Source organism: Palaemon carinicauda, chromosome 41, assembly GCF_036898095.1.
Source record: "Palaemon carinicauda isolate YSFRI2023 chromosome 41, ASM3689809v2, whole genome shotgun sequence".
In the NCBI taxonomy this organism is placed as follows: Eukaryota; Metazoa; Arthropoda; class Malacostraca; order Decapoda; family Palaemonidae; genus Palaemon; species Palaemon carinicauda.
Genome location: NC_090765.1, coordinates 49,902,381 through 49,919,150, shown reverse-complemented (window position 1 = coordinate 49,919,150; position 16,770 = coordinate 49,902,381). Strand labels below are relative to the sequence as shown.

The window sequence follows — 16,770 nt, the reverse complement described above, 5'->3', positions numbered from 1 at the left end:
GCAGTACCATGATATTGTGTCCGGCTCCGTCACGCATCCACCAGTGCGACCGGATTCAGCGAGTCAGACGTTGCCCACTCCGTTGCCGTTTCCTCATCAGTTTCGGATGAGGAACCCTCTGATGAGGACATTGCTGAACAAGACGATCAACCCCCAGCCCTGTTATCCATCCAGAAGATGCTGAAGAAGGAACGCTGCCCTGTCAGGCTGTGGATGAGTCTGGTTAGGACACTGTCATCCGTGGTTCAATTTGTGTCACTTGGAGGACTACACCTCCGTCCTCTTCTGTATCATCTAGCTTTTCACTGGAAAAGGACAAGACGCTAGAAGCGGTCTCGATCCCGGTTTCCGGAAAGATAAAGTCTGGTCTGACTTGGTGAAAGGACTTTATCAACCTTTGAAAGGGTCTTCCCCTGACTGTTCAGACTCCCAACCACGTTCTCTTCTCGGACGCATCGGACGTAGGCTGGGGTGCGACATTAGGCGGTAGGGAATGCTCGGGATTATGGAACTCGAGTCAAAGGCGTGAGCAGACAGAACGCCTAATGACATAATGCCTAAGGACAGAATGCCTAAAGACAAAATGCCTAATTCCCCAACACGGACAAAATGCCTAACAGACATAATGCCTAATGGACAAAATGCCTAATGGACAAAACATCTAAAAAGGGATAAAAAAGTGAACTAGATAGCTTAGCACTCTATAGAGTTCTGATCTCGGCCAAGGCGGCATAGTTTACTTCATACTGCTATGAAATTCAATGACTCTAGCAAATATTTGGCATTATGGAGGACTTATAGATATGGATGCAATTGATTGTAAGAGTTTTTTTTTTTTCAATTAAATTATTACAAGTGATTATACTGGCACTACACAAACCACGTTTTTCACATATCCAATATGTACGTCCTTCTTTTCCCCTGTTCATGATGTATGCATATCCTTCATATATTAGATTTTTCCTCCTTTGTTACTAGTGATGATTTCCTTTTTGGACTGAAAGGGTTCTTACAAAAAATTAAATGGTTGATAAAGAAATTTAGTTAGGAAGAATTGTAAGTTTTTCTTCTGCCTTTCAAACTGCAAAAAGAAAAGTAAAATGAACAACAGCTTGTTGGGTGGTTGTATGGGTTTTAACTGTAAGATCTTTACTAATCCCGAATAATTGATTTAAAAATGCTAAATAAGATCCGTTTGCCTGGTAGGCGTTTAATCCAATAGGCATTTTATATATTAGGCATTTTGTCCATTAGGCATTATGTCTGTTAGGCATTTTGTCCGTGTTGAGGAATTAGGCATTTTGTCCTTAGGTATTCTGTCCTTAGGCATTATGTCATTAGGCATTCTGTCCTACTACCGTCAAAGGACAATGCATTTTAACTGCAAGAAGCTACTGGCAGTACGTCTGACCTGGAAAAGCTTCAGGTCTCTCCTTCAAGGCAAAGTGGTGGAGGTGAACACGGACAACACCCTGCTTTGACGTACATCTCCAAGCAAGGAGGGACCTACTCTCTGACATGGTACGAGTTCGCAAGAGACCTCCTCACCTGGTCAACAGGTCTAGACTTTTCACTAGTAAGGAGGTTCATCCAAGGCAACTTGAATGTCATAGCAGATTGTCTCAGTAGGAAGGGACAAATAATTCCAACAGATTGGACCCTCCACAAGGATGTATGCAAGAGACTTTGGGCCACCTGGGGCCAGCCAACCATAGATCTCTTCGCAACCTCGATGACCAAGAGGCTCCCAATAGTTTGCTCACCTATCCCGGACCCAGCAGTAGTTCATATTGATGCCTTTCTACTAGATTGGTCTCATCTAGATCTATATGCATTCCCTCCGTTCAAGATTGTCAACAAGGTACTGCAGAAGTTCGCCTCTCACGAAGGGACAAAGTTGACGCTAGTTGCTTCCCTCTGGCCCGCGAGAGTATAACTCACCGAGGTACTTCGATGGCTAGTAGACGTTCCCAGAACACTTCCCCTAAGGGTGGACCTGCTACGTCAGCCACGCGTAAAGAAGGTACTCCAAGGCCTCCACGCTCTTCGTCTGACTGCCTTCAGACTATCGAAAGACTCTCGAGAGCTAGAGGTTTTTCGAAGGAGGCAACCAGAGCGTTTGCTAGAGCAAGGAGAACATCCACCCTTAGAATCTACCAATCGAAGTGGGAAATCTTCCGAAACTGGTGCAAGTCAGTATCCGTATCCTCGACCAGTACCTCTGTAACTCAATAGCTGACTTTCTCTTATATCTGAGGAAAGAACGATCTCTTTCAGCTCCCACTATCAAGGGTTACAGAAGCATGTTGGCATCAGTCTTCCGTCACAGAGGCTTAGATCTTTCCAACAATAAAGATCTACAAGACCTCCTTAAGTCTTTTGAGACCACGAAGGAGCGTCGTTTGGTTACACCTGGTTGGAATTTAGACGTGGTTCTAAGATTCCTTATGTCAGACAGGTTCGAACCGCTTCAATCAGCCTCTCTGAAAGATCTCACCTTTAAGACTCTTTTCTTGATATGCTTAACCACAGCTAAAAGAGTCAGTGAGATTCATGCCTTCAGCAAGAACATCGGATTCTCATCCGAAACGGCTACATGTTCTACAACTTGGTTTTCTAGCCAAACACGAGCTGCCTTCTCGGCCTTGACCAATATCGTTCGATATTCCAAACTTATCGTATGGTTGGAAATGAACTAGAAAGAGTATTATGTCCTGTAAGAGCTCTTAAGTTCTATTTTAAAAACCTTTACGAGGCCCGTCTGAAGCTTTATGGTGTTCAGTTAAGAATCCATCTTTGCCTATGTCAGAGAATTCTTTATCCTATTTTCTCAGACTGTTAATACGAGAAGCTCATTCCCATCTGAATGAGGAAGACCAAGCTTGGCTGAAGGTAAGGACACACGAAGTTAGAGCTGTCGCAACTTCCGTGGCCTTTAAACAAAATAGATCTCTGCAAAGTATATTCGACGCAACCTATTGGAAAAGCAAATCAGTGTTCGCGTCTTTTATCTTAAGAATGTCCAGTCTCTTTACGAGAACTGCTACACTCTGGGACCATTCGTAGCAACGAGTGCAGTAGTGGTGAGGGCTCCACCACTACAATTCCCTAATTCCATAACCTTTTTAATCTTTCTCTTGAAATGTTTTATTAATATTTTTGGGTTGTCCGGAAGGCTAAGAAGCCTTTCGCATCCTACTTGATTTGGCGGGTGGTCAAAGTCATTTCTTGAGAAGCGCCTAGATTAGAGGTTTTGATGAGGACCTTTAGTATGGGTTGCAACCCTTCATACTTCAGCTCCTAGGAGTTGCTCAGCATCCTATGAGGATCGCGAGGCTCAGTAAGGAAGACGTACTTAAAAAGGCAGAGTAATTGTTCAAGTCGACTTCCTTACCAGGTACTTATTTATTTTATGCTTGTTATTTTGAATAACTGCTAAAATGAAATACGGAATACTTAGCTCATAATAATGTCAACATGTAATGCTGGTCTCTACCCACCCCCCTGGGTGTGAATCAGCTATATTATCATCGGGTAAGTTTAATATTGAAAAATGTTATTTTCATTAGTAAAATAAATTTTTGAATATACTTACCCGATGATCATAAATTAAAGGACCCACCCTTCCTCCCCAATAGAGACCCAGTGGACAGAGGAGAAAATTGGTTCTATGTTGACATCGAGTACTTGAGTACCTACTTGACAGATGGCGCTGTTGATGTACACCCCCACCTGTATAGCGATCGCTGGCGTATTCCGCCCGTAGGTTTTTCTGTCGGGCAGCAGAGCTGACAGCTATAGTTCTCGTAAAGAGACTGGACATTCTTAAGATAAAAGACGCGAACACTGATTTGCTTTTCCAATAGGTTGCGTCGAATATACTTTGCAGAGATCTATTTTGTTTAAAGGCCACGGAAGTTGCGACAGCTCTAACTTCGTGTGTCCTTACCTTCAGCCAAGCTTGGTCTTCCTCATTCAGATGGGAATGAGCTTCTCGTATTAACAGTCTGAGAAAATAGGATAAAGAATTCTCTGACATAGGCAAAGATGGATTCTTAACTGAACACCATAAAGCTTCAGACGGGCCTCGTAAAGGTTTTTAAAATAGAACTTAAGAGCTCTTACAGGACATAATACTATTTCTAGTTCATTTCCAACCATACGATAAGTTTGGAATATCGAACGATATTGGTCAAGGCCGAGAAGGCAGCTCGTGTTTGGCTAGAAAACCAAGTTGTAGAACATGTAGCCGTTTCGGATGAGAATCCGATGTTCTTGCTGAAGGCATGAATCTCACTGACTCTTTTAGCTGTGGTTAAGCATATCAGGAAAAGAGTCTTAAAGGTGAGATCTTTCAGGGAGGCTGATTGAAGCGGTTCGAACCTGTCTGACATAAGGAATCTTAGAACCACGTCTAAATTCCAACCAGGTGTAACCAAACGACGCTCCTTCGTGGTCTCAAAAGACTTAAGGAGGTCTTGTAGATCTTTATTGTTGGAAAGATCTAAGCCTCTGTGACGGAAGACTGATGCCAACATGCTTCTGTAACCCTTGATAGTGGGAGCTGAAAGAGATCGTTCTTTCCTCAGATATAAGAGAAAGTCAGCTATTGAGTTACAGAGGTACTGGTCGAGGATACGGATACTGACTTGCACCAGTTTCGGAAGATTTCCCACTTCGATTGGTAGATTCTAAGGGTGGATGTTCTCCTTGCTCTAGCAAACGCTCTGGTTGCCTCCTTCGAAAAACCTCTAGCTCTCGAGAGTCTTTCGATAGTCTGAAGGCAGTCAGACGAAGAGCGTGGAGGCCTTGGAGTACCTTCTTTACGCGTGGCTGACGTAGCAGGTCCACCCTTAGGGGAAGTGTTCTGGGAACGTCTACTAGCCATCGAAGTACCTCGGTGAGTTATTCTCTCGCGGGCCAGAGGGAAGCAACTAGCGTCAACTTTGTCCCTTCGTGAGAGGCGAACTTCTGCAGTACCTTGTTGACAATCTAGAACGGAGGGAATGCATATAGATCTAGATGTGACCAATCTAGTAGAAAGGCATCTATATGAACTACTGCTGGGTCCGGGATAGGTGAGCAAAGTATTGAGAGCCTCTTGGTCATCGAGGTTGCGAAGAGATCTATGGTTGGCTGGCCCCAGGTGGCCCAAAGTCTCTTGCATACATCCTTGTGGAGGGTCCAATCTGTTGGAATTATTTGTCCCTTCCTACTGAGACAATCTGCTATGATATTCAAGTTGCCTTGGATGAACCTCGTTACTAGTGAAAAGTCTAGACCTGTTGACCAGGTGAGGAGGTCTCTTGCGAACTCGTACCATGTCAGAGAGTAGGTCCCTCCTTGCTTGGAGAAGTACGTCAAAGCAGGGTGTTGTCCGTGTTCACCTCCACCACTTTGCCTTGAAGGAGAGACCTGAAGCTTTTCCAGGTCAGACGTACTGCCAGTAGCTTCTTGCAGTTGAAATGCATTGTCCTTTGACTCGAGTTCCATAATCCCGAGCATTCCCTACCGCCTAATGTCGCACCCCAGCCTACGTCCGATGCGTCCGAGAAGAGAACGTGGTTGGGAGTCTGAACAGTCAGGGGAAGACCCTTTCAAAGGTTGATAAAGTCCTTTCACCAAGTCAGACCAGACTTTATCTTTCCGGAAACCGGGATCGAGACCGCTTCTAGCGTCTTGTCCTTTTCCAGTGAAAAGCTAGATGATACAGAAGAGGACGGAGGTGTAGTCTTCCAAGTGACACAAATTGAACCACGGATGACAGTGTCCTAATCAGACTCATCCACAGCCTGACAGGGCAGCGTTCCTTCTTCAGCATCTTCTGGATGGATAGCAGGGCTGGGGGTTGATCGTCTTGTTTAGCAATGTCCTCATCAGAGGGTTCCTCATCCGAAACTGATGAGGAAACTGCAACGAAGTGGGCAACGTCTGACTCGCTGAATCCGGTCGCACTGGTGGATGCGTGACGGAGCTAGACACAATATCATGGTACTGCTGCACAGTCTGTGAACTGTCAACCATGGGGACGCGAGGAAGTACAGCGTCAACCCGAAACTGTCTAGACTGTCTGGGTTGTGCAGTCAACCCCCTACCGGGTTGCTGAGGTTGCCGCACTGCGTCACAACAAGTCACCTCTGCTGGTTGTTGAACGTCTTCCTAGTGACACACTGAACGTCCACAACCACCTCCGAGAGTCGCTTAACGTCAACGTGCGACTGGCAACCCACACTGGGTCGCATCGGTGGAGGAACCACCTCAACTGGCGGACGCGAGTAGGATACCTCAGCGTCAACAGGGCGCACAACCAACCGGTAGGAAGGTTGTTGGCCAGAAGGTTCTTCTCCGTAAAAAATCCTCTATCAAGGACACAAGCTTGGACTGCATGTCTTGCAGCAAAGCCCATTAGGGTCTACGGGAGCAGGTGTGGCAACAGACGGGGTTAGCGACTGAAGCGGAACCATTTACCATCCCTGGAAGCCTTGTTATGCTTTAATTAAAGTCCATAGGAGGCTAAGCAGCTTAAGGCTCCTCTCCAAATGACAGAGTCCTCAAAGGAATATCAGTAGGAGGGAGAACAGCACTTTCTCATCTACAGGAACCATGTCTGAGAAAAGCTAGGTATCTCAGTGAGGGTCTCACTGGTGCATAAGCAGCAGACCAGAAGGCAACGTTATGTAACTGCTTGACAGTCTGTGAACTGTCAAAAACTGAACTGTCAACCACAACAGGTGCGTGAGGACATACAGCACTGGTGCATTAGCAGGAGACCAGAAGGCAACGTTATGTAACTGCCTGACAGTCTGTGAACTGTCAAAAAACTGAACTGTCAACCACAACAGGTGCGTGAGGACATACAGCACTGGTGCATTAGTAGCAGACCAGAAGGCAACGTCATGTAACTGCTAGACAGTCTGTGAGCTGGCAACAACCAAAGCTGTGTGGGGAAGCCTCAACTCCTGACTGACTAGTCTGCTGCGGGCGAGTGGCGGTAACCACAGTGGGTTGCGGAGGCTGACACACCGTGTCAAAACACGGCAGCTTGTGGTAGCTCACGCACGGCAACGGAGTGCTCCGTGTGTCTGTGGGAGTCAGCATGCGTCTGGCAGGGTCGACTGCGCATGGGTGGAGGAGCTTTCACAACAAGAGTGTGGGAGCAGGCAGCCGCAGCGTCTGCTGGGCGCACAACCGTGGCAGGTTGTAGGCAAACGGGTGCATCGTCAACCTTCTCCGCAGTCGGAGTGTGGGAGCAGGCAACAACCAAAGCGGAGTGGTGGTGCGTGGTGGGGACTGCCGTGGGTTGCGGAAACTAACGCATCGCGTCAAAACACGGCAGCTTGACTCCACCTTCCCACTGCTGATGCGGTAGCTCACGCATGTCAACGGAGGGTGCCGCACGTCGGCTAACGTCAACATGCGTCTGGCAGGGTCGACTGCGCATCGGTGGTGGAGCTCTCCGCAGCCGGAGTGTGGGAGCAGGCAGCCTCAGCGTGAGCTGGGCGCACAACCGTGGCAGGTTGTAGGCTAACGGGGGCAGTGTCAACCTTCTCCGCACGAAACTCCTGCATAACCGCAGCTAACTGAGTCTGCATAGACTGCAGTAAAGACCACTTAGTGTCTACAAAAGCGGCAACAGACGGAGCTACTGTCCGTTGTGACTGAGGGTCTAAAACAGCTGGTGCGGCAACAGACGGAGTTACTGCCTGTTGCGGTACGACCTTGCCTCTCTTGGGAGGTGTGCAGTCGTCGGATGACTGCAGCGAGTCCGAACTGACCCAGTGGCTACACCTGGGCCGTTGGACTTGCGCGGAAGGGACCGACTTGCACTTAAAAAGCTGCGAGATGTGGTCCATGGTTTCTTACGAGAAACCTCTTCCGCAGACGAGGAATAAATGGGCTCTCTCGTCTTTGTGTGGGTGGGGCGATCTTGGGTAGATACGCCCGAAACCACGGAGGGAAAAACGTCTGTTCGTTGATCAAGGCCTGTGGAACCCATAAGTCGTTCGACATTACTTCTCCCCTGGGCTTGGGAGCTTGTAAGAGGTCCCGGACTAGGTGAACGACTGGCACGAACAGACGAACCCTTGGACGCAACACTGTAACACTTTGCGCATATCACTTTATCACTTTGATTTTCTGTTTTGCACTTATTTCACTGAAATCGAAACTTTAACTGATTTCTACCTGAAACATGCAATCCTATCCTTCATTAAAAGGTAGTAATTGCGAAAACAGTCGTACAATGCAACAGAAAACATAAATAAAGATAAAGAATTCAGTGGCTGGGAAAGAGACTAAACACTAGATCAAATAAACTACGTTTACAATCTCTCACCGCACATAGCCTGGGAACAAGAATAAAACCCTAGAAATGTTTTACCTTCTTCCCCTACAGCGACTAGGGAGGAGAGTAAAAAACGAGAACAACGTTACCAGCTTGAACGAAAAGTTTATTCTCCTCTCTCTCCCTCCGTCTCTATCTCTCTCTCTCTTTCTCTCTTGATTTCGCACCTGAGAGAAGAGCCCAATTATATATCGTTAAAACATGTTATTTGCTAAAGGAAAAAACTGAAAGGTTTTCCAAATAAAAAGTTCCTTTAATTTAGAATTTAAACCATTTAAGCTAAGAAAGAATGAACGAAACGCCAGAATCGGTTTACTCTTACTGCAAAGTGAAACCGTGATACACTCTCTCTCTATCGTAACGATAGAGCGCATGTTGAACGTCCTGAACGTCAACAACTGCGTAGACTAAAAACTAAACGTTAGTTCATCTTTGAAAACAGTACGAGACTATCAAAGAAATTCTTTCATAAAACATAAAATTTAAAAAGTATTAAATTCTTTAAAGGTTAAATACGATATAACGGGCTCAATGTTAATTAACTTCGGTTCCAAGTTAGGACCGCCTACTATCAGGAAAGGTCGCATATAAACAAACATAAAAATTTATTGTTATATGTTTATAATAAATGGAAAGTTAATCGAAGAGGCCTATAAAGGCGGAGAGATATAAAATATATAGATCTATAACGTGTTAAGCAAAATTACCAAAAACCTAAACACACTTCCGTCTAAGGAAAGGGTCGGCCATTTAAAAGTGAAAGAGAGTCCATACTCTCTTCGTCACCATAATTAAATCTATCCAAAACGAGTTCAAGTTTTGAAATTAAGATAAAACCCCTGCATAGCGAAAGCTCAAAACTGGAATAGTGTACTTCACCAAATCGTTGTGAAAACAAATCCAGTTAGTAACAGCGTATTTAGTAGGTCTTGCCAGTGGCACGACAGAGAGAAAATTGGTTCTATGTTGACATCGAGTACTTGAGTACCTACTTGACAGATGGCGCTGTTGATGTACACCCCCACCTGTATAGCGATCGCTGGCGTATTCCGCCCGTAGGTTTTTCTGTCGGGCAGCAGAGCTGACAGCTATATGATCATCGGGTAAGTTTAATATTGAAAAATGTAGTTTTCATATTTTATGCACGGGTTAAACTTGGCAGGGGTGATGCTTCTTCTGGTACGCAAGTAGGTAAGGAAACAGCTTCTATGTTATGTTAGGTTGTGTTTGTTTAACTTTAGAAATATGGTTTTTCAGCCTAATTATTGGTATTGGAAAACATCTGTGATTTAATAAAAACCGATTACCCAAATTATTTACATCAGAACAGTTCAAAGTATAAATACACTAGAAACACTATTTACCAAAAAATATATATCTATCTTATAGGTACTTACATGGGGGCATTCAGAACTTTCTGAGGAGCCTTTGTATATCACCGGCCATTTCCTCCCATTTGAATTAAAAATTCACATCAACTAACTAAATTTTCCTCCCTAACCTAACCTACAAGCCGTGTCCTTAGCTACTTACCTAACGTGGGACCCCCCCAACCTAACCTGCAAAACATGTCCTTACCTACTTACCGGGGTGTATGTAGGATAGCGGCCACCTGTATGTATTATGATAGCTAACTTAGAATACGGTATGTAGGTAAGGACACGGTATGTAGGTTAGGTTAAGGGGGAAAGTTTAGATTCATTTTTAATCAATTCAAGAAGAACTGGCCGCTGATATACAAAGGCTCTTACTTACCTAACATGCAAACCTCCTTACACTGCCGTATTCTAAGTTAGAATACATACAGGTAGCCGCTATCATACATACACCTCCTTTCTAAAAATTTTTATTCCATACAAGTTTGCGATAAAGTTCAAAATGTGGGAATTATGACGCTTGGCCGTCATTCTACATACATCCTTACTCTTGTGTTTTAAAGGCATCTGCTTAACCTGCTCACTCATTGGATATTGTGTGACAGCTTACATGAAGTTTTTCAATAAATGGAATTCATAACTAAATTGATCATGTACTCACCAGTATGACTAATTTCTAAAATTAGATATCCAACCAAAATTGGTGTATACCAAAGATACTTCATATTGATGCTACCCTTAAACTTGCATTGTTTACATATTTCGTTTGTTTTGTTTACATTCCGAGCATGACATTTGTTAGTTAGGGACAATGTCGTTGTAACGGCTCACTGCTCTTCAAGACTTTATCTTCTCTATAGTTTTTATTTATTTATATTCTATTAGTCAATTTTTAGGTATTATCATGTTTAGTCTTGAGTTTTAATTTCCACTATCTCCAAATACCGCATGTGTAACCTTCTATATTTATATATCCCTTTCAAAATTGTCGTTTCCAAAGTTTCTTAACCTTTTGAAGGCAAGTTTTATAATCGGTAAATTTTCATTCACTATTTATTCCTAGTATCTACATATAATCCTCAGTTTTGATACTGTTAAGTTTTTAGTTTTCTGGCTCTCTTGAATAAATTACGCTTGTTCCGTTTGAAATAGAAGACATTAAAGGAGACCAAAATGTCTTGACTTACAAAATACTATTACATTTTTTTTTTTATTTTACATAGCAGATTGTATTTGATAATGTCCTTGTCCAACATTTAAATTTTGTTGTTGTGAATTCAATAATTTTTACTTCATATAAAGCCCAAAACGTTATGATTTCTTAAGCCTTGATTGCTTATGTCTTCTCTGGTTTTAAGTAAAACTATTTTACATGTAATAACACCTCGTGCGAATTCAAAACTTCCTTTCTCTGTTTTTAATGCATTATAATTTTCAGGCAGGGCATAAAAGATTCTAATTAACCTGAATTCTAAAATCTGATTAACCTTTAGTTTTTTAACTTTAGATAGTTTATTTCATACCATTGGGCCTATTCACTATTTCATATCTCGTTATATCATGAAATTCGCATGCAATTAAATCTAATAGTAAAACCTTCTCCATCATGAAGTTCAATACTACACAGTATTCTAGTAGTTTCATTCTAACTGTGGCCAAGTTACGTTGAACAAGCTGACAGAAGTCTTTTTATCGTTTATATATGGAAGATGTTTTAATGATGCTACTGTTCGTATAATATTTAATTTTAATTGCGCATCACTTCTTATATAATTTATTTATATCCTTTCGTCACTGGGCTATTTTTCCATGTTGGATCCCTTGGGTTTATAACATCCTGCCTTTCCAACTAAGATTGTAGCTTAACTAGTAATAATAATAATAATAATAATAATAATGATAATAATAATAATAATAATAATAATAATAATAATAATAATAATAATAATAATAATAATCATCATCATGATACTTCCATCAGAGCTAGTGTTGTGTAATCCTTCCTATCTGTTAATTCTGATTCATGTATCGTATATTTTTCCATAGATATTTATTTTAACAGCAATATTAAGATAGTTGCCTTTACACGAGATCTTACATCTCTAGCATTCATTAACTTCTATTTCTATCAATGCCTCCATTAAAAATAGTGGGGCTTCCCACTTAATACCCGTTTTTAATACACAGGTGAAGTCAAATTATTTTTACAAGCTTTTTTTTTTATCTTATCTTATTCTTTATTCGTGCATCATAAGATATTGGTTAAAATTGTATGCACTTCTAAAAGGTGTGTATAAACTCGTGGTCTTTTTGCAAAGCATTTTCTCCACCCTTTTTATCTTTTCTCTCGCTTATGCATAATGTCGTGTAGTTACCTTTAATGTTTCCATGTTTTTGTTTTCTCACTTGAAATCCCTTTTCATTTTCTATCTACAGAGACACCGGTAGAAATTTTGTGAAACATTTAATTCATTCTTTTTTCTTTTAAATTTTGTTTTGTTGGTAAAGTTGTCATTGCCCTTAATACAATACAATAATACCGTTGCGTGTTTATGCATAATGTAGTATAGTTACCCTTAAAATTTCCATGATCTCGTTTTCTTACTTGAAATATACCTGGTACGTTTTCTGTCTTCTTAGGCACGGGTAGACTACGGTAGAGTTGCCTTTCGAGATTTAAACAGTATATATATATATATATATATATATATATATATATATATATATATATATATATATATATATATATATATATATATATATATATATATATATATATATATGCACACACACACACCATAGATATACGCCTTGTCTTTGTGACGTCATGTCAGAGATATGGAGCAGACCATCAGCCGTCAATCAGGCTACAGTCTGTCAGTGTTGTTTACCGACAACTCTACGAAGGCCAACATACAATTCGCAGATGCCGCATATATTTAGATATATTACTTCACACCGTGAATGGTGGAATGAAGGAGTGGAGGAGAAAGGGGGGGGGGTGGCTTTTTAAGAATGGCTGCAGAGTAATAGTATAGAAAAGTATGAAAAAATATAAAGAGAAAAATGTGGAAGTAAAGTGCAAGGTACGTGAGGCAAAGAGGGCGGCTGACATGAGGTGGGGTCAGGGATTGGGTCATTGATATGAAGAGAATAAGAAGAAGTTTTGGAAAGAAGTGAAGAGAGTAAGGAAGGCTAGCTCAAAAATGGAAGAGACAGTGAAAGATGGAAATGGAAGTTTGTTAAAAGGAGAGGAGGCAAGTAAAAGATGGGCGGAATATTTTGAAAGTTTACTGAATGTTGAGGATAATAGGGAGGCAGATATAATTGCTGTTGCAGGTGTTGAGATGCCAGTGATGGGAGATGAGAATGAGAGAGAGATTACAATAGATGAAGTGAGGAGAGCACTAGATGAAACGAGAGTAGGAAAAGCGTCTGGTATGGATGGTGTGAGAGCTGAGATGTTGAAGGAAGGGGGTGTGACTGTACTTGAAAGGTTGGTGAGATTGTTTAATATGTGTTTTGTGTTGTCAATGGTACCAGTAGATTGGGTTTGTGCATGTGTTTTACCACTATATAAGGGTAAGGGAGATGTGCATGAGTGTTGTAATTCAAGAGGTATTAGTTTGTTAAGCGTAGTTGGAAAAGTGTATGGTAGAGTACTGATTAATAGGATCAAGGATAAAACAGAGAATGCAATCTTAGAAATACAGGGTGGTTTTAGAAGAGGTAGGGATTGTATGAATCAGATTTTTACAGTAAGGCAGTTATGCGAGAAATATTTAGCAAAAGGTAAGGAGGTGTATGTTGCGTTTATGGATCTGGAGAAAGCGTATGATAGAGTTGATAGGGAGGCAATGTGGAATGTGATGAGATTATATAGAGTTGGTGGAAGGTTGTTGCAAGCAGTGAAAACTCTCTACAAAGGTAGTAAAGCATGTTTAGGATAGGAAATGAAGTGAGTGATTGGTTTCCGGTGAGAGTGGGGCTGAGACAGGGATGTGTGATGTCGCGTGGTTGTTTAACTTGTATGTTGATGGAGTGGTGAGAGAGGTGAATGCTCGAGTGCTTGGACGAGGATTAAAACTGGTAGACGAGAATGAACATGAATGGGAGGTAAATCAGTTGTTGTTTTCAGATGATACTGTACTTGTTGCAGACACAGAAGAGAAACTTGGCCGATTAGTGACAGAATTTGGAAGAGTGTGTGAGAGAAGGAAGTTGAGAGTTAATGTGGCTAAGAGTAAGGTTATGCGATGTACGAGAAGGAAAGGTGGTGCAAGGTTGAATGTCATGTTGAATGGAGAGTTACTTGAGGAGGTGGATCAGTTTAAGTACTTGGGGTCTGTTGTTGCAGCAAATGGTGGAGTGGAAGCAGATGTACGTCAGAGAGTGAATGAAGGTTGCAAAGTGTTGGGGGCAGTTAAGGAAGTAGTAAAAAATAGAGGGTTGGGCATGAATGTAAAGAGAGTTCTATATGAGAAAGTGATTGTACCAACTGTGATGTATGGATCGGAGTTGTGGGGAATGAAAGTGACGGAGAGACAGAAATTGAAAATGTTTGAGGTGAAGTGTCTAAGGAGTATGGCTGGTGTATCTCGAGTAGTGAGAACGGTTGTAAGAAATGAGTTAGCAGCTAGAGTGGATATGAATGTGTTGAGGTGGTTTGGCCATGTTAAGCGAATGGAAAATGGCTGTCTGCTAAAGAAGGTGATGAATGCAAGAGTTGATGGGAGAAGTACAAGAGGAAGGCCAAGGTTTGGGTGGATGGATGGAATGAAGGAAGCTCTGGGTGATAGGAGGATAGATGTGAGAGAGGCAAGAGAGCGTGCTAGAAATAGGAATGAATGGCGAGCGATTGTGACACAGTTCCGGTAGGCCCTGCTGCTTCCTCCGATGCCTTAGATGACCGTGGAGGTAGCAGCAGTAGGGGTTTCAGCATTATGAAGCTTCATCTGTGGTGGATAACGGGGGAGGGTGGGCTGTGGCCCCCTAGCAGTACCAGCTGAACTCGGTTGAGTCCCTTGTTAGGCTGGGAGGAACGTAGAGAGTAGAGGTCCCCTTTTGTTTTTGTTTCATTTGTTGATGTCGGCTACCCCCTAAAATTGGGGGAAGTGCCTTGGTATGTATATATGTACTTCACAAAGATGAAGAGAATTGAAAGATGGTGGCAGTCAAGAATATGGAGTTGTCATGAATCACTCGTTGACATGTGGTTCCAAAATTTAGGAAATTGCCGAAGAGTAAAGATTGAGGGAGAGAAATGAAAATTTTCCCCAGGAAATAATAAAAAATATAGTTTTAAAAGAAAAAGTGTCCTATATTTGTCAAGAAAATAAGGTTGTACTGGATAGTCAATGGAGGAAAGGCTTGTAGTCTTTTATATATTCGCATATTTACGACGAATAAATACTTCAGAAAGTTTGATATAATACATTTTTCTTATATAAAATATTAAAATGTAAAATTATCACTTCAAAATAATAAATCCCAGTTAATGGATAACACCCCCCTCTCTCTCTCTCTCTCTCTCTCTCTCTCTCTCTCTCTCTCTCTCTCTCTCTCTCTCTCTCTCTCTCTCTCTCTCAGTTCTTAATCTCGTTTCTTCTATCGATAAAGGTAATCAGGGGGAACCAGACTAAAAAATTCTTGTTTTTCATGGTGTCAAGTTTAGCCAGTTGATACGCCTCGTGCAATTCACGGTCTGTCCACACATTTCGAAAGGTGTAAAACAACTTCACATTGCTGTGTGTGTGCGTGTTTAGTATTTATTTATAACCCATTTTCCATTTATTTTTTAATTATCACATTACCGTCTCCGTACATACCTACCAACAAGCTCTCTCTCTCTCTCTCTCTTTCTCTCTCTCTCTCTCTCTCTCTCTCTCTCTCTCTCTCTCTCTCTCTCTCTCTCTCTCTCTCTCTCTCTCTCTCTCTCTCTCTCTCTATATATATATATATATATATATATATATATATATATATATATATATATTAAAATTGTTGTGAGAATTTTTCTTATTATCTAATCGTTTTCTATTCCAATTTAATATCAGAGATCGTAGCTTTTTTTCCTATTTTATTTATAAAAAGTTTATTCTTAAATATCTTTGACATTATGGTGATTTAAATTATTATTATTATTATTATTGTCGGGAATTTCAACCTGATCAATCAAAATTCCCGCCATTTGACTCCGCCTACGACTACGTCAAATTGGAGGGAGAGGAGAAAACTCGCGGGCGAATGAATGTAGTTCAAAACGGGAATGTTTAGAACCAAAAAGAGAAACCGCCTGGTAGGAAGGCGCTGAGACTAATGAAATCAATTACTAGTAATTTAAGATTAGGAAAAATAACGTCATTCTATTGTAACCTGATAAAAAAATCCAATCTAGAAATTTAGGTTCAGGACAAATCGCGCCAAAAAAGTGACGTGGGAAGTTGCAAGGCTCGCTCGCCCTCTTTGATCCGACGTCCCCAATCACAGTAAGTCCTATCTAATTGTTCTCTCTCCCCACGCCTATTGTACCCAGGTTGGTTTCCGTGTAGGTCTTGATAGAGTTGTTGTAAAGTTTGTATCTATAAATATTTTGTCGATCCTTGTGCCAGGGGATCAGTGTTATTGTGTAAAGTAACTTTAAAGGTCTCGGTAAGAGGTTTATCGAGATAACTTTATAAATGTTCAATTAGTTTTGTTGATATCTTGAGTCCGAAGTGGACATAGTTTTTTTTCGGTCACATGTTCTCGTATGTCAAGTAAAGGTTAATTTTTCATGTTTCTTTCGTATTAGATTATTATTTTTGTAATAAAATTTGTTAAAAATACCCATATTCTAATTACTCCCCCGATGGTTTTGAGTAGTTTGTCCCTAAGACATTGTGATCTGCCCAGTACATCGGGCTATTTTGTATAAACCGGTGAAATTTCGCTACATTTGGTCCTTCGAACCGGATCACAAGTGCTTCCCAGAGCCGGACGGGACTAATTGGAGTATGAGTTTTAGAGTAGCGTTGATAGGGCACAGCCAACTCCCACCAAATCTACCTC

General features: G+C 41.6%; 1 protein-coding gene across 1 annotated transcript in view; it reads right to left on the bottom strand.

Annotated features, from left to right (window-relative positions):
• LOC137632621 (tectonic-2-like) overlaps window positions 1–10,512 on the bottom strand; it is a 61,897-nt gene extending 51,385 nt beyond the window's left edge. The window contains exon 1 of the mRNA XM_068364683.1: window positions 10,382–10,512. Coding sequence (XP_068220784.1) covers window positions 10,382–10,445 — 64 coding nt within the window. The 5' untranslated portion in view covers window positions 10,446–10,512. The remainder of the gene's footprint in view (window positions 1–10,381) is intronic.
• Between the last annotated feature and the right edge of the window lie 6,258 nt (window positions 10,513–16,770).